This window comes from Nelumbo nucifera, chromosome 4 (genome assembly GCF_055504915.1).
Source record: "Nelumbo nucifera cultivar China Antique chromosome 4, China Antique-T2T, whole genome shotgun sequence".
NCBI lineage: Eukaryota > Viridiplantae > Streptophyta > Magnoliopsida > Proteales > Nelumbonaceae > Nelumbo > Nelumbo nucifera.
Genome location: NC_142652.1, coordinates 45119079 through 45144792, shown reverse-complemented (window position 1 = coordinate 45144792; position 25714 = coordinate 45119079). Strand labels below are relative to the sequence as shown.

General features: G+C 31.1%; 1 protein-coding gene across 2 annotated transcripts; it reads left to right on the top strand.

Moving 5' to 3' along the window:
- The first annotated feature begins 1334 nt into the window (after positions 1–1334).
- On the top strand, positions 1335–24883 carry LOC104606986 (11-beta-hydroxysteroid dehydrogenase A-like). 2 transcript variants are annotated; one of them, XM_010272462.2, is made up of 6 exons: positions 1338–1609; positions 1705–1897; positions 7625–7713; positions 7825–7956; positions 8077–8244; positions 24452–24883. In XM_010272462.2, exons 1-6 carry the CDS (start codon positions 1424–1426, stop codon positions 24647–24649), a joined length of 966 nt encoding a protein of 321 aa, XP_010270764.1. In that variant the 5' UTR covers positions 1338–1423; the 3' UTR covers positions 24650–24883. The 2 variants fall into 2 exon arrangements, with proteins under 2 accessions (XP_088758526.1, XP_010270764.1); XM_088902400.1 differs by lacking the exon at positions 8077–8244 and having other exon boundaries at positions 1335–1609.
- The last annotated feature ends 831 nt before the right edge of the window (positions 24884–25714 follow it).

Genomic DNA, 25714 nt, shown 5'->3' with positions numbered 1-25714 from the left:
GCGAGCAGGAAAAAAGAACACGTCAAAGGCACTGGGTGTTAGCCCAGGGGTAGAGACTCTGACGGTCAAATTAGTTAGGTGCTAAAGATGGGTCAGACCAACCTTGAGACGAGGGCTCGAAGCTTAGTCCTTAAGAACTCAGAAGAAGTCTCTCGAGATACTAAATGCAAGAGAGCAAGTCACGTGGCACAATCTAGGGCCTACCATGTGCGCCTGCATCAGAAAGAGTTTTAACCAATCAAAACCCACCGATGAATTTTGATAAATAACAAACTACCACATTTATAATACCAGTTGATTGGTTAAAAATTTTTCTGATATCATATGCTTCCGATATCATAGTCGAACCCAACCAACAAAAGTTAACCAGAGTATATTAGGAATGGCAATAGGAAGGGGGATCTTGGTTATCCCTGATTCCTAATGCAAATACCGCACCCGGTTCTTACAAGGGACAGAAAATCCTCGAGTTTGCCCCACCCGGCCCCGATCATTCCTACTTGCAAATCTTTTTCTTTTATTTTTTATTTTTTAATTTTGAAGTCAACGGTTGGATTTCCCCGAAACCCACCGCGACACTGATCACTGGTCAAAAAAGCCCGGGGACCGGAACTCCTATGGGCCAAGTTGCCATCTCTAACCAGAATTTGCTCTTACCCAGAACGAAACTGACTCTTGTAGGAGCATGACATAAAGCATTATTTAAAAAAGTCATTCCAAGTACAAGCACAATGTTTAAAAACTAGAATTTTTTTCTATGTGCACACCAATTCAAGAAGGCTAACACAGTAATTTCATTGGATTCGACAATTGCAGTATATATGCTTTTATACAAAAGGAAATGAGATCTTAGAGAATAAAAATGCAAACTCAAGTCCACTTGGAGTGGTTACCAAGAGCAGTAACACCACTCTGAATACAAGAAAAAGAAGTGAAAAAAACACAAGTTGAAAGTTCTTCCCAGAGAATATTGAATCAGGAGAGTTGTGAGAGAGAGAGGTAGGTGGTCGTGGCGAATCCGGTCCACTAGCTAATTAAGATCATTCATCTTCTCTACTGACCTACACGTCTTGGGCCTAGCCAGAGATTTTCGTTTATATTGAATGATTGGACCCGATGGTTGAACCTTTAAAACGCATCACTCAATGGCCAAAAGTGTGTAATGTCTGGTCCAAGTTTGACATTGATGCTTTATGAATGCGAGATAAATTACCAACTGCCACCTTTAACCACTCATTATTATTCAGGTAAATTGGTCTATCATTCATTATTATACATCTAGAACTTAGGTAGCAAAGGACAATACAATGCTTATAAGGCTTCTGTTTTTGCCTATATATGATAAATAAGTGATACAGGAACGTCGACCTGAGCTACTCCCCCCTTCTTCTCTCTATCTCTCTCTCTTTCTCTCTGAGGAGTCATGGAGTTCGTTCACTTGTTGATGAAGATGGTGTCTGCTCCTCTGGCTCTCATCATTCTACTAGTAGCCCTCCCTTTCTTGTCAATTGTAAGATTCATCCATTCTTTCATAATTAGGACTCTCTACTGTGAGAAGATGGCCGGAAAAGTGGTTCTCATCACAGGCGCTTCTTCTGGGATAGGCGAGGTTCATGCAAAATATTCAAATAATCCAAGCATAATTTTATAGAATACTACTGCATGTGTAGTGTAATTACTTGATGTTGATGATATTTTTCACAGCACCTGGCTTACGAATATGCTAAGAAGGGAGCTTTTCTAGTACTTGTTGCAAGGAGAGAAGAGATGCTTGAACAAGTTGCCAAGAAGGCTGGTCAGCTTGGTTCCCCGGATGTTTTGGAAATTCGAGCAGATGTCTCACAAGTTGATGAATGCAAGAGATTTGTTCAAGAAACTGTGAGACGATTTGGCCGGTGTAAGTTCTCTATGCCCCCTTCAATTCCTAATTTCCTATATATACAATACAACTCTTAAGCTTCATTCGTTGTTTCTTTTCAAAATAGGGTCAACAAAGTACGTTATATATTGAAGACATTGAATGCTCGTTCACATTAATATCTACGAATAACAAAACATACATAAAATTCAGCAGGAGTATACCTTAAGTTTGGCTGAATCAAGTAGAACGATGAAAAAACACTTCGGGGTAATGCACATATGATCGAAGTAATCTTTCCATATACGCTACAACGCGACTGTTGTTCCAAATTTGAAGTGATGCCCAATGAAATAAGAATAGGCCAGCGTTGAAATAAAAGATAAAATATCACATCAACTATTTTTTTATTCAAACAGTGGTGTATTTGTATTCATTGGTTGTTGAGATGATAAGATTTGCTAAGTTTACAAGGAATTGGGGCACCCAAATTTGTCATGAAAACTCTCATTCATCACTTGAACATGGCCTTTTCAATGTATAATGTATCAGATTCCATCAGAACTTCAAAGTTAAGCGTGATTTGGTAAAAATAATTTTAATAAAAAATGCATTCAAACATATATAACCATTAATAGAATACCTCTATTTAAAATTCTCACTGAAATAAATCAGTACAAAGATACAATATGGCTTTGAATGAGCATATGAAAACCATATTTCCAATACAATGACTATTTGCCAAGAATTATACCATAATTAATAATTCACTTGAAGCTCAATGACAATTTCTTACTTTGAAACTCTTTCAAGGCAATTGCCAGCATAGCATATGATCACTTGAGCATTTGAGATATTTTCAATATAGTTAAGACACTACAACACATTAAATTTCAGGGAGTGTTACTACTTATTCAAAATCTTGAACATGAGAGTAGGCCTGTTCATGGGCTGGGTAGCCAGACAGACTGGCCTGGCCTGGCCCGATTTAAGTCGTGTTTGGATAGGATTTCAAGTCCACGGGTTTGAGTTTAACCTTAAAACATTGGGCCGGGCCGGGCTTAGGCTTTCTTAAAAATGCCCGGTCTGAGCCCAAACCCGACTTGATAATGTATTATATAATAAAAATATATTTTGTAATATATATATATATATATTGTTTCTTTATTATTCTTCTTTTTTGTCAAGTAATAGTGAGATCTTTCATTATTTTTTGGATTTTAAGGTCTTTTAATATAAATAAAACAGTTTTTTATTAAATAAAAAAAGAAAAAAAATATTTTTCCAATTTTCTGGTAGGACTTGAGCTTAGGCCTAGGCTTTGGGCTTTATATAAGGCCGGGCTCAGGCTTAAGGTCTAGGCCTGATAGTTGAGCCGGGCTCGGGCTCAAGTTCGGGCTCAAGCCTGAATATATTCTCTTAATATAGAGACAAAGCTCAGCCTGAACCGGCTCATGAATAAATTTACATGAGAGTAACCAATCAAAACCAACCCCTGAATGATGAATTCTCATTGATTAGTGTACAGAATAGCACAATGCCATAAAGTTTAGGAGACCCAGATTCGTGCAAATGCATGTGCAAATCCGGCATCATAATGATTTTTCATTTTCCCATGCATTTTACCACGTGCAAATGCATGTGCATTCCAACTACTAAAAACTATATAGCTTATTTAGGTATGAGAAAAAAAAACAATACTATTAAATTGCAAGCGAAATTTGATACCTTCTACCTTCTTTAACTTGAATAATTAATTCCCTGAGGGATGTCAATGGGTCCGGTTTGGATAAGGTTTGAGATTAATCTTGTCTGTCATAAACTGAACCTGCTGGGTGAATTTAGAAGCCGATCGAGCTATGCCAATGGTTCCCCTTTGTAAGGGTTAGGGCTTAACCTGGCACCTAGTTAAGTACACCCACCTGCTGTATAGTCTGCCTCATTATCTGAGTTGGCAAGGTTAATGTCAGTGGGACAAAAAGCAAGGCAAGATTGGTCCAGGAGTTCAGAAAAATCTATATTTATATTATTATAAAAAGTGTGAATAGCTTTCCATGGTTTCTGAAAATTTTCTTGACTAAATTATCCCTCTTCTTGAATTTAATCATTCTCCATGATGAGGGTATAAATTGTAATTTGAATATTATTTTTTAATACATTTCATTTCCTCATTAAGACCCATATTTAAGGCATTAACTCCCATTCTCTCTCATTAAATCCCTATCATCATTAAATTTCACTAATTAAATCAATGAATACTGATATTAATAATATAAGGGGATAAAGGGAAAATTGCTGAAACTTCCCCTGCAATTTCTGGTTATTGCTGAAATCTCTCTTGAAGTTTGGTAATTGCAATCACCTTCACCAAACCTTCTAACATAGTTGCAAGTAGAAACCCTACGTTAGAATCCTCTAAAAAGAGACATGAAAGTATCCAAAAATACCCATGTAGTTATTTGACGAAAATGCTTATTTTCCAAGTTTCATCTACATATGACGAATTCCTACCCCAAATCCTTTCAATCTCTTTTCTGAAATTGATTTATTTTTCAAATTTTCCCTTCACATCAATTTCTCAAGGGTAAAACTGAAACTTTAAATTCTCTCTCTCTCTCTCTTCATTTTCATAAAGTTTGTATAGTTTTCTCTGTAGAAACCAACCTTAATAGTAACTACGTGGGTATTTTGGATATTTTCATGCCTCTTTTCAAAGGGTTATAGTAGAGGGGGTCTACTTGCAACTATGTTAGAAAGTTTAGGGGAGATGGTTGCAAATACCAAACTTTAGGGGATGTTTCAACAATTTACCTTAATATAAAATTTATATTTTTAAGTCATCTAAAAACGAAACCGATTCTTCTTGGTGATTGATAATTAATTATACCATTTGGGTCAAACAGATGAACCCACAATACCATAATTAAATACTAAAAATTTTAAAAATAGATAAAAACATATAAATAAAAATTAGAAAATTTTAGACACATCTTTAATATTATATATTTGTCATATTAAACAAAAACAAGTATAATAAATAATACATATGTTTTTACTAATGATGAAAATGGAATGCAATGTCTAAAATTGATCCATAAATGAGACCATTCAAATCCTCCGTAGGTGGTGGGTCAATGGTTCAACCATTTAAATCAATGGATCAAGCCATGATGTCATAGTAAAATAATATTTAAAAAATAGAAAAATTTAGACACATCTCAAACATTATATATTAATTCATATTAAAAAAGATAAGTGTGATAAACAAGAATTTCTTTTATAGTGATGTAATGAAATACAAAATTCAAAACCAAATGGGTCAATTGTCCAAGTCAAATGGGTCAACCCATTATGCTATAGCTGAATAATAAAATTTAAAAAAATAAAAATAAAAAAATTAATAGGAAATTTGGTATACCTCTAATATTGTATATCTGTCATATTAAAGAAAATAGGTGTGATAAATAAGAATTATTTTTATTGATGGTGGAAATGGAATACAAAAAGTAACATTGTCTTGGAAAGGAAAATATTTTTCATTCAAGGAATAGTTTAGGAATTCAATAGTCTATGTTAACTCATAATGTCATAGTTAAATAATAAAAAATTAAAAATAGATAGAAATACAAAAAGTTATAAAAAACATAAAAAACTTATAGAAAAATTAAGGGACATCCTTGACATTATATATTCATCACATTATATAAAAATGAATTGTTTTCATTGATAATGAAAATGGAGTAAAAATTTAAAATTTATATAAAAATAAATCCAATTTTTGTGTTATGTCAAATGCATCAACTAATGGTATCATAACTAAATAATAAAATTTTAAAATTAAATAAAACTATAAAAGATTATAGAACTGTTTAAAAGAAATCTAGACATATCTCTAATATTATTATCATTATTATCTAAAATTGCATCTAGGTGTGCAATACACATGCACATTTAATAGTGTTAATAAAATAACACAATGATTATAAATAGATGCTGTCAAGACATTCTATCCAAATCCAATGCTAACATATCAGGTGCGGACTATCCAATTAATTAATTGATTGTATTTTTTTGAAGAAGTCAAACTACTTTTCATTATTTTTAGGGAAAATTCCTAATTACTACTTTGTACTTTGGGCCTAGTATCACTTAATTTGGTCCCCAAAACATTAAATCACGACAATTTAGTATCCAAAATTTCAAAACGTTCCAATCAAGTACCTGTTGTTAAACGGACCGTTAATCATGTGTGACTTAAGAATTTTTTAAAATAACAAAATTATCCTTCAAAATAAAACATTATTCATTATCTTTTTCCTCTAAAAGATGAAACAGACGTATAAAACACTGAGTCAAGGATCCTAATAATCTCACAGCATTTGCTAGTACTGACCATCAACCATATCTCGATGATGGCCCTTAAAAGCCTTTGAGAATTGTCACCAATGGGGTCGCCCGATCTACCCAATAAGTCGTAAACGAAACTTAAGATGCCATGATCGGTTAGAAGCTCCACACCAGCGGCAAAGGTGTGATGATGGGCTTCTAGGTTCGTCAACGGAAGCTATTCGTGGGTAAACAGTGCAGCTTGCACGAGGTGCAGGGAGTGGAGGCAACCGCCGGCCGGTGCTTGGTTTGGGCTTGGCTGCTGCCCTCTAACTAGCTCACAGGTTGCTATGTATAGGGCGGGTGCCATGGTTCTCCAGGCAGCGAAGACAATATAGTTTATGGGCTCAAAAACCATGAGGGGTGGACGTACAGGGATGACCTGCTTGAGGACATATTAACCTTTATGGCTCTATTACATGGGGAAGCATAAGCACTGGAGATGAGATCTTGGACTAGGAGAGGAATAAGGAGAAACCAAGCTGCATGTGAAATGAGAGATGCTGCCATTGCTGGAACAACAAAGGAATCAACCAAGAGAGAGAAGGAGAAGACTGAAGACGTCTTCTAGCCGGAAATGAAATTGTTTATTGGAAGGTATATGAGGTATAGAAGACCATGGTTTTAAAAAACGACCCGGAAATGAAATTGTTCTAGTCACCGGTTTTCGGATTGATGGTTCGATTATCCAGTTCGAACGGATGGTCCATTTTGACAAAAAAATAAAAAAAAATAATTAAAAATAAAAAAAACAAAAAACCATTGAATGAGTTGACGGATCAATCGTTCAGATCAATGGATCATTGACTGATTCAATGATTTTTAGCCAGAAACTGGGTTTAAAGTAAAACTAAACCGATTATCTAGACGGTTTCCAAGCTAAACGGTCCAATTGTCCAAATCAACGGCGTTCGAAAACCATGCAAAAGACAAGAATGTGTGCAAACTGATGTGATTTGTTCATTAAATTTATTGGGGGTTTACAATTCACAGCTGATATTTTCGTATTTCATTGGGGTCACATGCGGCAGCAATCATTAATTAATTAATTTATGAGGTAAGTAGACACAACACAAATCTGGTGGTGGTCTCACCTGTAGGAATAGTATAACTCTTCCCAACATCTTCTTGAAGTTGGTAAAACGGTACTTGGCGTTTAAGAGAAGATCGTTGTCCATCATTAGATTTGGGCATTTGGGCATTTGGATGATTTATAAAAATAATTTAGATGATAAAAAATTCGAATACTGAATTGTCTCATTTTAAAATTTAAAACCAAAATCATATGAAATAAAGGATATTAAATCAGGAAATTTCCCTTAGTTGCATATTAACTGGTTGACACTGATTTCAAACTTGTTTCAATGTTGTGATTTACAGTAGACCATCTGGTGTGTAATGCTGGCATTGCTAGTTATTGCAAATTTGAAGATGGCCTGATCGGTTTCTCAAATTTCAGAATAGCGATGGTAATCAATCAATTAAAACCTAGTGGTCATACTCGTACGTTCCTCTTCATATATAGAAGACATCTGATGAACTAGTAATTTAATCATTGTGCTTTCCTGTTTTGTATATAGGATACTAACTTTTGGGGATACGTTTATCCAACTTATTTTGCAATTCCTCACCTCAAAAAGAGCAAGGGAAAGATCATTGTCAATGCTTCAGTAGCATCATGGTTTATCACACCATACGCGAGCTCCTATGGTGTAAGGATTCTCATATAGACTATCTATTGATCTTTTTGTCTTTTTGTCTTTTTGTCTTTTTTTTTCTTTTTCTTCTCATCTTTATTATTATTTTCTATGTTTTGGTAACTGAAATTTCAGGCAAGTAAAGCAGCATTGGTAAACTTCTTTGATACATTGAGAGTTGAGTTAGCTCCGGAGATTAAAATAACGATAGCAGCTCCTGGGTTTACTGAATCGGAAATGATCAACAATGGCAAAAATCTCACAAAGGAAGGTGTAGTTGAAGATAACCCAGAAATGATAGAAGTAAGATCTAATTTACTACGATTATAATTACATAATAGATGTTTGAATTACCAATGACATCTTTTCCCCTTATCTCGGATAGAAGCCAAGCTTAGGACAACCCACCTCATCATAATAAAATAATTTAATGAAAATAAATAACTGGTAGATTAAAATAATATAATAATGGATTATTAATTAATTATAAAATATTTAAATTATTAATTCATTAATAAGTATTAATAAAACAAAATATTAGTAATAAAGTTAAAATATTAATCACTGTTAATAGTTAATTATAAAACATTTTATAAGTAGCAAATAGTAAATATTTTATAACATATTAATAAAATAATTTAATTAATAACTAATAAAATATTAATAAATTAAAATAATATAGTTATGAATTATTAATTACTTATACAATATTAAAATTAGTAAATAAGTCATTAGGAATAATAAAGCACAATAATAATAATAAATATTCAAATATTAATTAATTAATTAATTAAAATTAACAACAAAATGGTTATTAATAAATGATTTACTATTCATTTAATTAGTAGATAAACCATAAAAAACGTTAACTAGTTAAAAACAATGAATAATACAAAATAAAAATTAATAATTAATCTATAATAAATATGAAAAAAAGAAAATATTAATTAATAATTAATAAAATATCAAATAAAAAATATTACCAATTACCTAATTAATTAATTGTTTAATAATTGTTATTGGCATTGATTTTTCCACTATTTTTTGCTTTTGCAAACAAACAATGGAATGTACAAAATTTCCACTCATTTTCCCTTTCTCATCCCATCCCACCCAAATCTTCCCTCAAATCAAGGGCATCCTTATTTTCTATTAGACCATAAACATCATTCTATGTGACTATGCAATACCATAAGAAGATCAAGCACTTCTATGGTGGTGTTTGGTAGAATGACCTCCAAACTCTCATTTCGCTATTGGTCAATGCTTTGGTTAAAACATCTATAAACGACTCTGAATTGGCCTCCCTTCTGAATACATTCAACATATTTATTAGCATAATTAAAATATTGAAAATAATTATTTTGTTTCTATGGGGTACTTTCTAAAGATTGGTATGAAACCTTAGATTCTTGATGATTTTGAGAGCTAAAGTAAATTCATTTAAATAAACTTGAGCCTGTCCAATTGATTATCTTACAATATGGGGAAAAAAGATTGAAAGAATGGAAAGTAAAAAGTTAGAAAGAAGAGGAAAATAGAAAAAAACAACCACTCAGCTCAAAACCGGATTGGACTGGATGGTTGAACCGAAAAATTGGGAACCGGTCCATTTTACCTCAGAACCGTTATTTCACCAAAAACAGTTGATTTGGTCAGTAAACTGTTGACCCGGGTGATTGAACCGTTTGAACCATCCAACAGTTTTGGCCATTTTTTAATTTTTTAATTTTTTGTCAGAATGGGCCATTTGTTTGGTTCAAAGATTAAACCACTCGGCCCAGGAACCAGACAATTGACCGGTTTGTTGTCTGATTCAATTTTAAAAACCAGCTGTCATAGTGTTTAATGTGGCTAATTCAGCTGCACCAATACTCCCCTTCAAGTTGAGGGAGGCAGAGTAAGCTCCCAACTTTAAATGCAACTCCCTGAATAATTGATATTTAGGCAATGTCTTTATGAATATATCAGCAAGCTGAAATCCTCCTGGTCAGAGAATAGACCGATAGAATGACGCTGTATCAGTTTTGGATCCAACTATAATGAGGCCTTGAGTTGTTTTTCTGCCTCCTATTTTTCAAGTGGTCGGTTTGGATGATGGCCTTTTTTCTTGAACGCCCCTGTGTTTGTATTCTCTTTTTCTCCTTTGTAAATAATGGTTGTTTTGTTATATATAATGAACAAAATGATTCAGAAATATCTTCTAAGACTTGCGCATATGGCACTTTAATTAAGTGCGTAAACCTAGAACTTCCAAACTAATTTTACTGATAGTTACGTATAAATGTTATGTAAGTTTAAGCAAATTTTTTTAAAAAATTCATGGATTGGATTGGGTTGAATCTACATTTATTTGATCCAATTATAATGGGTGGAATTTTCGATCACCTTTTTATTTTATTTTGGAAAAATAGATTCCTATTAATAAATTAGTATACTTGCTGAATCAATAAATGAAATTGCTTCTCATGTTTTGTAGCATCCAACTCCATGAAGGTATGTCAGTTATGTTGACCCAAGTAGCCTAACCCTAGAGAGGGCGAATTGGGTTCTATAGATTTCCTTTCCAACTAATACCTATTAAAGTTTGAGTGCTATACCCAAATAATAGAGAGCAATAATATCTATATCTATACTACCTATAAAAGAGAGAATGCCCCTTTTCTATAGAGATTTCATTGGACATTTTCTATCCGACCCCCTTGTCTAAACATACAATGGGCATAAAGAAGGCATGCATGTCCTTTACTCTCATTTTAGAAATTGCCCACTTATAACTGTCCAGAAATTGTCCATGTCCATGAATTATACTGTCACGTGCAAATGCATGTACATATTTACTAGTATAATGTAATGATTGTGTGTTAAAGAATAGTAGTGTGAATAATAAGTATCAACAAATATGAAGAGAAAGTTCAAAAAAATAACACCACACACACACAAGATTTATAGAGGTTCGATGAGAATTTTAGTTATTAGTATCAATTTTTTTTAGGAAGTATGAGGTAGGTATGGATACTTCTTTGTCAAGTAGTATGGTCCAAAATTTCTTTCCAATTCCTCTGTATTTCTTATAACTATCCATCGCTTCTTTGTATAAGATGAACGCTTTTATAGTCCAATTTGTATCTTCTTCTAATAGTGAATTTATGAAGACATAATCAGGTTTCTTATCCATTCCATACAAACATATAAAATATGTTAGATAAGAAGATAGAAATATCTTCCATGAGAATTTTCTATTAGAGAGTCATGCCATTAATGATCATACTTGCAAAAGTAGGAGCCAAACTTACTATATCTTTGATGTACATTCATATGTGGTTAAAATTTCTTTATACACTATATTCTTTGTGAAAGTTTATCTCTTGTTATTTGATTGTTCAACTTTATGAGTAGTTTTGTTGTTGAAGAGGATATTCCTTTTGACAAAGCAACGTATACTTGTCCATGTGAGAAGACATGTTCTAAAAGATAAATGCCTATATGTGAGGTTGTCTAGCCTTGATTTTTATTTATTATCATTGTAAAGCTCAAATGGATCAGAAACTGCTGCCATTTGAGTTTAAATGGGAAACCTTCATCCTTAGATGGTGAGAGTGGTATACGGGGAAGAAAAACTTATTTTTCAGCATATTGTCTTGTAACAATTTATGCGTGCATGACATTGCATTGAAAACTCTTGCAAACCATTACTGTGCCATTGCATAAACCAATGGGTGGATCCATGTTTCAAAGAAGGATGATAGGGCAATTCACTTTTAAACTGAGTCGATGTGGTGGTAAGCCGTTAGGAGTTATAAAATTTAAGAACTTAATGGGGTAGTAATTATTTGTGTCATCTTTTTTTGAGTCATAACTGTAGTAGGTGATCAACTATCCTAGGAACTTCTCAATCAACTTCTCATTCAATAAATCTATGTACTCATTCTTTGTGGCCAAGATTGTACGTTTTATTATGTAATCAGGTGAATTGCCATTCTCCTTCAGTGATGCAAATACTTGGTGTATCAACTCTGTTTGATTCGTTTCGTCATTTTTGTTTTTAATAACCATCTCTCCTATGATTTCAATCATATCACATTGTGCCATTGGTTTAGTTCCATTTCCAACAGTCATCAAGAATTCATTGAATAATGGATCTGAGATGACCCTCATATTCATTGAGTTGAAATTTTTCCACACGTGGCCAAAGGTATTATTTTACAAGGCTTGCATCAATTATTTTTAATCTTGTTCCTCGACAACAGGTAGGATTTATCAAAAATCTCCCCCGAATACAATAACTTTTCCTCCAAATGGTAATTCATTGTTCAAAATGTCTTTAAGAGTTCTACCCAAAGTTTTAATTGCTTTTCAATTTGCCATTGGTGCCTCATCCCATATGATTAGATTTACCCTTCATAGTAGATTTGTTGTGCCACTTTGTTTTGGTTTGTTACATATGCTAGAGCCAGTGGCATTAATAGGAATTTTGAATCTAGAATGTGTTGTTCATCCTCCAAGTATTACTGTTGCAGCAACACCAGATGTAGTTGCTAAAGCAATTCCTTTGTTTGGTCCAATTGTTGTTAGCAATACATGATATAGCTAAATTTTTCCTGTACCTCCTGGGCCATCTATGAAAAATGCTCTTGGACTTTTTGTCTCCACATGATGTATAATTGTTTTGTAAGACTTTTCCTGTTCTGGATTTAGTCGTGATGGTGAAATTGAATCTTCTTTAGGAGTCTTAATTTCCATTTCTTCTTCAATCACTTTTGTTTTTTCATAACAATTATTATTTTCTATGTCATATATTGTTGGGATGTCATAGTCAATAATGTTCGTGTATGTTTTGTAGGAAATTGTTAATGCTTTGAGCATGCTCATGATATGATATTCATGGCAATATGGGTTTATTCTTTAAAAATCTTATAATAATGAGTCAAAGTAGTCATCCCACAACTTGTTGACATTAGTTGCTTCACAGAAGATTAAAATTATTGCAAAAAGCCATCGCATTGTTGTTGGCATACGGAACAATAATGCTTCATGTAGACATTCTGATAAACTTTGGTCTGACTTTAATAAGTGTCTTTTCTCAATTGACTTTTTAAAGGTAGAACATTTTATTCCATCAATAGTTAGCAAATTTTTAAATGATGTTGGATCGGGGGTGTTGCTTAGTAGGAGCCTCAAGTAAAACCTTTCTCCTTTAGAAGATTTTGCATTAACTACATAGACAATAACCTCTCTTTTCTTTCTTGGTGTCCATTTTTTTATTTGTTTCACCAAACATAATGCTCTAGGAACTCTTTGTATAAGTATTTCCTTGCATTCTCATCTCTTGAGCAAGTGAGGAAATACTTTGTTAACATCATTGTAGATGCATTCTTTGAATTCATAACTTGAACTAGGTTTTGGTTATCCCAATAATAAATGCATTGTTAGTTTGGTAGATGCGATTGCAAGTTTATTATAGATCGATAAATTTCATTCAATTCAAACTGAAATATTCTCCATATTTGTTCTTGTGCTGAAACCCACCTTGCATCTTAAAAATGTTTAATTTCATCGATAATATTTTCTTCCACAGTATATGCAATAAAAACTGCAGCTCGGTCATGCCCCTTGTAGATGTACTTGTATAGATATTTAACTGGCTTAGTACCAGAGCATATCTCAACATTAATGTGGCAATTATATCTTTTCAACAAGTGTGGGTTATAAGGAATAAGTCATTGATTATATAAATGTCTATTATGATCAAATACACTTCATCCATTATTTCATCTTTGATATATAGAAATATTTACCTTGCATGGTATACTTTGAGAATTTTGTAGGATAATGGTATTTGCATTGCTTGTTTACCATGCGTGAGTTGCTTTGATTCAATATGCCGCATAGTCCATGCATCATGTGCTTCTTCACCATGCCATGAAGTATTGGATATTTTTGAGGGTCTAGTATTTTTGCACTAACGAACCTATCAAACTGAAATCAGGGTAGGTCGATTTGCATTTAATAGCAATTGATTACTTGTGTAGTCAAAGTTTTTAAGTAGTGTAACGGTCAACCCATTGATGCCAATGATCCGACTATTAACCCTTTTTCATAGTGCAAAATATTGTTTTCATTTTTGGACCTAGAAAGTTGTTATTCAGTTTGCCTTCATCAACCTTAGTTCATTTCTCATTTGATCAAATAATTTATTATTTAGGGATATCAACCTTATAACAAAAATTCCTTGTTGAATTCTTCTTATGACTATTATTTTTTTCTTAGTTTTCAACTTGGTTTCATGCATATTGATCAAATTACTATGTTTACTAAGAGTTTATTGCTGAATGAAACAATTGAAAGATGACTCTATTGACATTGATCATTTCTTCGGGATCCATTTAGTAAATATAAGACTTAGTTAAGGAGATTTAAGTTAGTCTTGACTTGCACCCTATAGACTTTAGATCTAAGATCCATTATACTTTCCTCATATGACCAATATTGATTGGAATTTTCCTTGCAACCAAATAATCTAATTTTAAGATTAATATTCTTATCCTAACAAACTACTTGCCTAATAATTCATATCTAAAGTATACAACAATATATCACATGTAATGATATCCAAGCTTAGTCATTTAAATCCTTTGATCTTATAGTTTAGCATTATTTAAATTATCATCCAAAACATGCATAGATTATTCAAAATAAGTTCATAGGAAAGAGGCATATTTTGAACCTCCTTTTAGCCAAGTTTCTTAAAGCCATATCTCCATTGGGATTGTTTGGTTCTTGATTCTCAAACTATTTTGAAGATCAAACCAGAACATTCAACCAAGAAAATTTGGTACCCATTTTTTCTTGGTTCATTGGGGGTTAGTTGTCCTATATCCTCTAATCCATTTAAAACTAGGGTCTTTATGATTCCTCCTATAATAAAAGTGAGGTACAAAATGACCTTTCCTATGACAATATGCATAAATTGGTCTAGCTTCCTTTGAATTTGATTTCTTGACAAATCTAATTTTATAAGGTTGATTATTTTGAGGGTAGGTGTACCTAATCCCTTTCCTATCATTTCCAAATGTTTGACTACCTAGCAATTTGTTGAATTTTTTGTGCTATTAGTAATCTTTTTTATGGTATCTAAGAGATCACTTTTCTCAAATTTCAAGTTCATGCATTAATTAATTAATTTCTGAACATAGTCATTTAACTTTTCATTCTCCTTTCTTAGTTCCTCATTTTCAGTCATCAAGGTTGAATTTGAGGATGTAAGAGTGATATTTTAACTCCTTAGACTACTAAATTAAACTACAAGGTTTTTCATTACCTTCCTAAGCATTTTTTCTTTCTAAACTATCATCTTGTTTTCTTCTAAAAGGTTCTCTAGAACTTTCAAAAAGCTTGTCCTTGGTAAAAGTAAAACCAAAAGTAGTTTGGACCTACCTCTTCTTCCTTAGCTAGTAGACAAAAGTTGGCTTGTTTGTCCTTTGACGCTTCTCATCTACTAGATCTAGTGCCATCTCATGTAACATTCAATTCTTTCTTCATCCCTTTGAGTTTATTCATCGGGTTTGTGTTGGGATCAATGGCCTTATCAGGGGTGAATTGTGTATAGCATAAAAATTGATCAATTCAAGCTCAAAACCTTCTCCAAAAATCTGAAACCAAGCCTTCTTGAATATTCAAGATAAAATGCAGTGAGATAGAGGTTTAGTCAAAATGTTAAATAGTTAATCATATGCTTAATCAGTAAGATCAACTAACTATCATCTTGTTTTCTTCTAAAAGGTTCTCTAGAACTTTCAAAAAGCTTGTCCTTGGTAAAAGTAAAACCAAAAGTAGTTTGGACCTACCTCTTCTTCCTTAGCTAGTAGACAAAAGTTGGCTTGTTTGTCCTTTGACGCTTCTCATCTACTAGATCTAGTGCCATCTCATGTAACATTCAATTCTTTCTTCATCCCTTTGAGTTTATTCATCGGGTTTGTGTTGGGATCAATGGCCTTATCAGGGGTGAATTGTGTATAGCATAAAAATTGATCAATTCAAGCTCAAAACCTTCTCCAAAAATCTGAAACCAAGCCTTCTTGAATATTCAAGATAAAATGCAGTGAGATAGAGGTTTAGTCAAAATGTTAAATAGTTAATCATATGCTTAATCAGTAAGATCAACTAACTATTGAAAGATGAATTGCAACTTCAAAGAAATATGCAGTTTAATAACAAATACTATAGGCATTAGTAGTTAAACACATATAGCAATATTAAAATGTAACTACTAGAAAGTAAATAGAAGCTGAAAGTGAATAGAACAATAAAGTAAAAGAGTTCTTGTAAATGTTAGTAGAATATAGTTAGAATAAAGATTCCATAATAAACTCAAATAATTGTGGAAATGTAAAGGTAGATAAAAGTAAATGAACTAAAAAGTAGATGGAAATTGCACAAGATGTGTGTATTGAAATTGTAGTTGAAGAGAAAGGACTAACCACAAGATGGTAGCTGAAAAAAAGGACCAGCTACAAAAATAATAAAAACTTAAGATTTAAGTAGTTAAATGATAAAGGAAATAAAAGAACTGCTACCATAATATCAAGAACAATTTAACTACAAAAAGTAAATAATGCTGTTGAATAATAAATAGACCAATGGATGTAAACAATTGTAAAAGTAAAGCAATTAAATGTTAAAAGTTAGTAGCTAATGAATCTCAAAAACTACTAAATGTAAACATTAGTGTAATTAGTAGGGTTAATAGAGTTGGTAGCTTAATAACTACACTAAGAAATCTATATCTTGCCATCCAAAAGAAAATAAACAAAGTAAACTGTAATAATTGCATGATTAGTAGATATTCAAACTTAAGTAGTTAGTTGAAAGGTTAGTAATGTTAGAAGTAGAGCAATTGGGAAAACTTAAAAATAAATAAAAGCACAAAGAAAACCATCTAGACTTCTTGGGTGCTAGCAAAACCTTAAAATTATAGGTTTTTCAGTGCTCCTACAACCTTGAATAGATTTTTGAATGCTACCTAAACTTAGTAAAACTTCGTGAGTGTCTGCCAAACTTAACCTAATAAAAATTCAAGGTGTTTGTTAAATCTTAATCAAACTTCAAGGTCTCAATCAAACCTTCAATGGTGTTGAAACTAGAACATATCCTACACACAAAATGTATTACAAGTAAAGTACAACATAGTAGAATAGAAAGCCCTTCAGTAGGAAAATATGATAGATTACAACTCAATCTATTCAATTACAAGAGTGTATACTCAATATTTTTAGCTCAATAAAGAGACTCTTAGTAAATGGGTGAGACTATATGAGTTCTATGGCTATTCAACTTTTCTCACCTCTAAAACTATTGGAACTTAGAAATATCTTCAAAAAATAAGACTCTAGCTAATTTGCATTCTAAAACAACTAAAGACTATATACATTAATAGTTCAAGTTGCTTTTCTAATTTATTCTTTTTCTTTACTCTTGTTTTTGAATCAAGTTAAAAACATCTATTTATAGAGATTTGGAGAGCAATTAACCATTTTCTAGCCATTGGAGGTCTCTTTCCAAACATAGTAATGACTCAAAATGTCTTTGTCATGATAAAAGGCTTGCTAAAGATAGTAATAGCATTTAAGGTTGACTTAAACCAAATTTGGTCATGTTGAGCATCATAAAAAGTGCATCTTAAGTAACTGATTACATTAAGAAACAAAAAATATAACTCTAAAACCAAGGCTTAATGTATGCTTCATCTTTGTTGAGTTGTTGTAGCATAGATCCTCTTGAGTAGCTTCAAAGCCTTTGGAACTTTTTGTAGCTTTTCAATGCTTGAATTTCCTTGGAGCATCCTCATTAGAGAGATTGAAGATGGTGTTGGAAATGTGAAACTTAGACAACTGAATCAAGCAGTGCTTCTACTTCTTCTTCATTAGCAAGTTTGCTTAAAACAACTATAGATTAGAGAAGTTTACTTAGATTAGTTGCATACTTATCACATTATTAGTGCTCTCAATAATTATGTTATCATCAAAACACAAAGTCAATAGTTTGAACACTTTGATCTTATATGACCCACTTTTTGCATTCAAAATAAGTGGGTTCTTCCTTTTTTATTTTCTATGTAGTGTTCTTGTTGTTATTTAAGATGTTTATGAAACTTTCTTGATAGGAAAACTAACTCATCATCCTCTTTGTTGCTGATGTCTTCATTTTCTATTATTTTTTTTAATTTCATCTCATATCTAAGAAGACCTATCAACCATCAGAATGTATCCAAATTTCTTGACTCCTAAATGGTTGTAACTTTCACGTCCTATTCCTTTGAAAGTGATTTTAAAGTCTTCCTTATTTGTTCCTCTTCCTAATAAATCTTCCTAAGAGATTTGAGCCCATATACTAGTAAAACAAGTAAACATTTCACTAATAGATTTATTAAGTTTTATCTTGAATAGTTCATTTGCATGCACCAACATACTTGTTATGGTCTTTACTCTATTGACCCCTCATGGGTGACCTTTGAAATTCTCTAGATTTCTTGGATTGTGTCATAGGATAAGATCTTATTGAACTTAGTCCTATCTAGTGCGCAATAAAGGCAATTGATTTCTCTACTATTTCTTTTCCTTCATTCTTTGGTGGCTAATAAGGTCCTTTCTCAACCACTTATCAAAACTCATATCTCTTTTCCTTTCTCTACTATTTCTTTTACTAGTAATTGTAATTTGTGTTACTGAAAAATGGAGGTGTAGAGATGGATTGCCGCTTAATGTAGAAAGTGATTACACGGGAGACAATTCTACTTTACATAAATGTAAAACTTTTATCTATGACAAACATACTCTTATACTACTTGTTGACCTAAGCATCCTTACCCAAGAAGGGGGTAAATTGGATTTTATATATTTTCTCTCTAACTAATGCTTCCTAAAACTTAAGAGCTATATATAAATAATAGAAAATGGTAATAATGTAAAGAGCAAATGCAGAGAAATAAAAAGTACATATAAGATTTATAGAGATTTGGCCAACCTTGGCCTATGTCTTCTCCCTAGGCACACCACCTGAGAATTTCCACTAACTCATTTGGAGTTTTCTAGTGCCAATAAAATCTTTACAACAATTGTACTTCCTTGATGCCAACAAGACCTTAACAACATTTGGGCTTCCCGAGTACCAATTATTGGTATCAATGGCCTTACCCAAGAGGGGGTGAATTGAGTATAGTTTAAAAAATGATTAGTTTAAGCTTGATACTCTCCCCAAAATCTGAAGCTAAGTCTTCAAAAAAATAGAGGTTTAGTCAAATTATTCAACAATGAAGCAAATGAATGATCAATATGATCAACTCACTGCTAAAGTATATCTTGTACCTTCAAGAAAATAAACAATGTATTCTCAAAAGCTGCAAGGGTTACTAGTTAAACAAAGATAAATTAATATTTAAATGTAATTGCTAAGAATAAATGGCAGATAAAATAAAAAGAAGCAACAAAGTAAAGTATTTATTATAGACTATTAGTGGAGTTGCAATTAAATAAAGGATGAAAAATAATTCAAAATATCTGCAAAAATGTAAAGGTAGCTAAATGTAAATAAATTGAAATATAAATAAAGGTTTTATAAGATATGTATTCTAAAATTGTAGCTAGAGATTAAGGACCAGCCACAAGTAAGTAGCTGAGAAAAGGGATAGCTACAAGAAAGTAAAATCTTGAGATTCATGCATTTGTTCGATAAAGAAAATAAAATAACCACTACCAGAATATCAATGAACAAATTAACTATTAAAAAGTAATTAATGTAGTTGAACAATAAATAAAGTAACAAATATAAACAACTACAAAAATATAAATTAAAACAATTAATGTAAATGTTAGTGCAATTAATAGGATTAGTAGAGTTTATTGTTAAATAACTATACCAAGAAAGTTGTATATTGCAAATCAAGAAAAAATAAATGAAGTAAAATGTAATGAATGCAAAATTATTAGATATTCAAGATTTTGAAATTAACTGAAATGTTAGTAAAGTTAGTATCAAAGAAATTGTAGAAACTTGAAAAAAAAAAGAAAGGTACATAAGATTTTTTTAGAGGTTTGATAGAAACCTTACCTATGCCCTCTACCTTAAACACCTTCAAAGGATTTTCACCAACAAAGAAGTTAGGTTTCTTAGAATGGTAGTCAAATTAGAACACCTACCTACACACAATGATATTACAAATATAGCATAGTTGCATGATATAAGAGCCTTTTGAATAGGAAAAAAAAAACAATATACATCTCAAACTATTCATTTATAAGAGTATGGACTAAAGATGTTTAGTTTAATGAAGAGACCCACAATGGATGGGTAAGACTATATAAGCTCTAGGGACTCTCAACTTTTCTTACTAATAAAACTATTAAAGCTCATAAGTCTCTTCAAAGAAAATAAAGTTTCTTGCTATCATGCTTTCAAAAACAATTAAAGACTATTTACACTAATAGCACAAATAGTTCTTTCTTGAATAATTCTCTTTTTCTTCTTCTTTCTTATGATTGAATCAAGTTAAATACCTCTATTTATAATGGTTTTGAGAGGAAGTAAGCATCAAAGTAGTCTTTAAGCCTTGTTAAGTATTATGAAAAATGCATCCTAAGAAACTAATTAGATCAAGATCCTAAAAATATGACTCTTAGGCTTGGCCTTGATGTAGTTTCTACTTTGAGTAGCAATAAAGACTTTGAAACTTTTGCTTTCCTTTGAGCACCAACATTGGAGATATAGAAGATGATGTTGAAATAATGAATATTAGGTAGCTAAATCAAAAAATACTTTCACATCTTCTTCTTTAATAGCAATTTGCTTAATACAATTGTTTCTTAGAGAAGATTATTTTAGTTGAATACTTAATACACCATTAGTACTTACACATAGGTTCATTATTCTCCCCCTTTTTAATGATTACAAAACATAGAAAAAAAAAACAACAAAAAATTAAGCACAAGTTGAAAGTAGAAATTAATTCTCTTGAATAATATGCTACATAGACATTTTAAATCACTTTGCATTTTAAATCATTAGGATTCTTCAAAGGAATTCATCAACATTTATCTTAATTGATGATGTTATTTGGTGCAGTTGAACACTTGTATTCAAACTGTTACTGTTACTAAATTTGTTATTATTAAAACACATAGGGACAATAAGTTATGGGTTCATGACCCACTACTTTTAGCTTTACAGATTTTACGGTTAGCTATATATAATCTTTAGTGTCAATTATTTAAATATATTACTTATGGTTTAATTAAACTACTTAAATGCATCTTATGGTTTTCAAACCCACTTAAATATACCTTGTTAGATGACTTTACTTGACATAAATATACTCTTTATTAGTGAAACATTTTTTGCAATTTTGCATGACATCATGTAACTATTACATTTTATTGTAATATTAGTTTCACACCGTGTCATAAGTCAAGTGTGTACTTTGTTGTCAAAACATTCAAAAGGATTTTGTTTTGAATCCTACATCATTAATTTCTAACATTTTAAATTAACAAATAAATTTCAATATTTTATGGTGGAAATCTGTTACAAGTAATAATCACTAGATAACAGGAAATTAACCACAATGAAGAACACAACCTACTCCAAAATTTCTAATATTCACTGTTTTAAATAATTGACTAAACATGTATAAGTCATAATAGATGGTAAGTTGTCAAAAGAAAGCACACATGCCATTGCTTAATTTTTCCTCTCTTTCTTGCAACAGAGTCCTCTTTAAAAGTTAAAACCCTCAATAGGCTTTACTTTTTGAAAGTAATTCATCATCTACAACTAGAGCTAACTTTTGATACTCTATTTTAATGACTTCCTTGTGCACTTTTGTCGCTTCTTTTATATTTTTCAAAATCTACCCACTTGCCATGGGTCATATTACAATTTTCTTCTTTTTTCTCCATTTCATGATAATCTTTTTTTCTCCTTTTTTGTTTTTGAATTCATAACATATATATACATGTTTAAGAAGGTAAGGTCAAGGTTGCCTTTAGGCAGATTTTTTGGAATAATAATCAAGAGCATATTTTGAAAATTTTAAAAACCACCAAGGACATTTTTATTCTTTATTTTTTGTCAATCTTAATCGCTAAATGCTTTAATAACTATATTTAGGAGTGATATATATATATATAATATAATTTATTATATATATTATAATAGATTATTATAAATGTAACATATATTTATATTTATATATAAAATGCATATAAATTTTATATACCAGTTGGTTTGGTTAACTATTAGTTTTTCTTTTAGGTTAACTAAAACTAAATTTACACAATAAGATTGTGAAAAACACTAAATCAAAACCAAAGTAATTGGATTAGTTAAATGGATATTTGGTTGGGTTTCCTTTGTTCAATTTGGTTTTTTGATTTTTCAATTTTTGTTGACATCCTCTAACTATTTAGTAGCTTTAGAAACCACAACATATATTTGAGTGTTTAGTAAAGTGGAAAGGTATATTTAAGTATTTAACCCTAATGTCCAAACATAGTTTATTTGTAGCGGCACTAGGTATAGACCTAGATTATCAATATATTGAAAGATAATCATCTAGTGATAATTATGTGCAAAAAATCCAACAAATAGAAATGGATGAAAATAAAAGATTTGTAGAATCCTTACTGCTAAAATCCACAAAGTGAGAAATCGATTTTTATCATTGGATCATTTCAGATTGTTGGAACAAGAAAGATAAAATATTTGGATCAAGAGTAAATGTAGTATCTAATTATGATGTCTACAAATGCAAAGTTCGAAGTGGTGTTCATCTTCCATGATTAATGGATCCTTTATTAAGGAATTATATAATCCTATTGCTAGCAGATTTAGGAAAACAAAAAGGAAGCTTTAGAAGTATTCTTTATGTTTTAACATAGTAGCAGATCGTATTACATTAATCATCAGTTGATATACTATCATTGAATATCCCAATATATCCATGTATTTGACCCCAAAAGGATATCACTAACTGACATATCAGAGATAAACATCTCTGATATCAATATCAATTCTTGGAATAAAAAATAATACCTAATTGTTCCACTTGTGAGGAAGTCTAGGAACATTTTGGGTTTGGTCTAGTTCAATGTTTGTTGTAAACACTCATCCTACACCTAGGGTCAATAATCTGAGAAGTTGAAACCCACTATTCCACTATCTTGGGCAATGTAAGAATGACAACCATGTTAGAAAAACCTAATGATACAAGAAATAAATATTCTTTTATCTATAACAAAATATACACAATAAATATTCTTTTATTAACCACAAATATTATATAATCTTTTTCCTTCATTTTTTTCTTTCTCTTTTCACATACAACCTCAAAAGGAATTCTATAAGTAGCTTTTTTTAGGGTTGGCCAATGTTAAAGTTGTTTAAATCTTATTTGAACCATGGTCGGGGTAACACTAGTGTAAAGGCATTTTCTATTCATGTGTACAAATAAAGATAAAAAGGGTAAAAACAATAAAGATGAATTTGTATTTAGATTTAAAAATCTTAATTCCATTAATTGGATTTAAAGATTAAAATATTTGGATAATTTTCATTTGTATATATTAACCTTATATGGTGTTAGTAAGATATTCTGATTTATAATTTATTTTTGTTGTATTTATATATATATAATAATGTATCATATTTAGATATTCACTATTTTAAAATGCTAAAAAAGGGTCCAATACAAATGTATCTAACAACTTAATACTAGGTTTATTTTGTTACAAATAAATTTTGTCAAATTTTGCATGAAAAGATTTTCCTAGTTAGGTTAATTATAATTTATAATTACTGAGAAAATCGTCAAAATATTATATTAAGTTGTTTGAATATATTCCTTTAATTTGCCCTTTCTCATTTATTTTCCCATAGATAAAAAACAAGGTATATGGCTTATGTTCACATCAAAGCTTCCAAAAGCCCATCAAAACATGCAAGCTAGTTCTATCCTAAAAATCAGTCATTTGATTATGATTAACAAAAGAAATGTTCATAGTTGATGATTATAAAACAATGTGACATAACATTTGAGTCAAAATTTAAACCTAAGAATTAATTTGTGTTGTGTATAAAGTTATATTTAAGATAGATTCAATTCAAAATATCATGTGATAATTTTGTTAGGTCAGCTTATTAAGGTTTATTTTTTCTTATTGATAGTCCTAGTATTTATTAGGTTGTAATAAATATATTCTACTATATTATGTTTTCAGTTGTTAACAAAAAATGTAGGTTGTGTTTTCTACCGTCTTCTAATATTGTTAGGCTGTAAGAAATGCTTTTGTACGGTAATGGTTGTTTTGCTGAGATTCTCACTAGGAAGAGGAGGTGCCACATGAATATTTTCTTCACTAGTAGTCACTAAATGTCATTGGCATATGGTTATTAGGTTGCAATTTAAAATAAATGTCTATTGGTCTTACCAACAAATAATGTAAGCATCATTGTTGGACAGGTTCTAGTTGGAAAATTTCCAATTAGGAGGGTAGGAGTGTGTGCTGAAGCCATTGTGAATGGAGCATGCTGTGGAGAGAGATACGTGATCGAGCCATCTTGGTACAAGATGTTCATAAATTTCCAATTCTTTTGCCCTGAGATTGTTGAATGGTTCATTGTTCTTTGGTTTTATATAACTAAATCAGACACCTCTTAGATGACAAATGGAAGGAAAAAAATTCTCGAATGCCAAAGAAATCAAAGTTCCTCCATCCATTATGATTTCAACAATTTAAGCATATAGTGTGTGTAATAAAATAAGGTTACTTTTAGATAAGGTTTTACTTTTTGTTTTTTAGAGTATAAAAGCACTATGTACTTTTGTGGCTTAGTAATTATTGTTGTCAAAACGTGACTTTGATAAAAGCATAAAGAAACAAGTGTTTGGTTATACCTTGTTGTTATAATATGTGTGACATGATAATTTTCATATGTCAACTTGTTATTTGTTAAAATTTATAATATAAAAATATCCACATATAGCTATGCAATATACAAAATAATGTCATCTGACATATATTTTGCCATAAATGTGGACACCAAACTTGGCATATATGTTTTCATGTGTAACTAATTTGATAGATGACATATATTTTGTTATATTTACAAATTTTCTACATGGCATAATATATGTCGTATGTTAGTGGCATATATTTATGGGCATAATATATGCCACATGGGCATCCTGGCATATATCGTTCCATATGTTGAAAAATTTTGCTACATGGCATATATTTTGTCATATTCACAAATTTTCCACATGCCATATATTTATAGATCTGATGACCTATAATTCTGTCATGTGTTACAAATTTTTCCATGTGACATATACATTTACACCTTAAAATTTTTTACAGTTCAAAACATAAAGTAAAAAATCATGATTTCATACTTTTTGTTACACAAGTAATTCTACTTTAGGTGTTTCTACTTTGAAAAACACATGTTACAAAATTCTAAATTTTTTTTTTGTTGCTAAAACAGAAAAGTACTTCAAAAAAGCTTATCCAATCATAACCTAAATCTTGGGTTGGGTATTCTTTGTAAGATAAATCTTTAATTTCAACAATAAATTAAATCTTTGGTTGGATATACTCTTTATAAATCTCATATTGAGAGATTTATGTTTAAACTATACCTTTTTATTAATTATAAAAATGTAGAAGGGAACATTTTTGAGATATCATTCTTTATATTAGACTAGTAAATATGCACATGCATT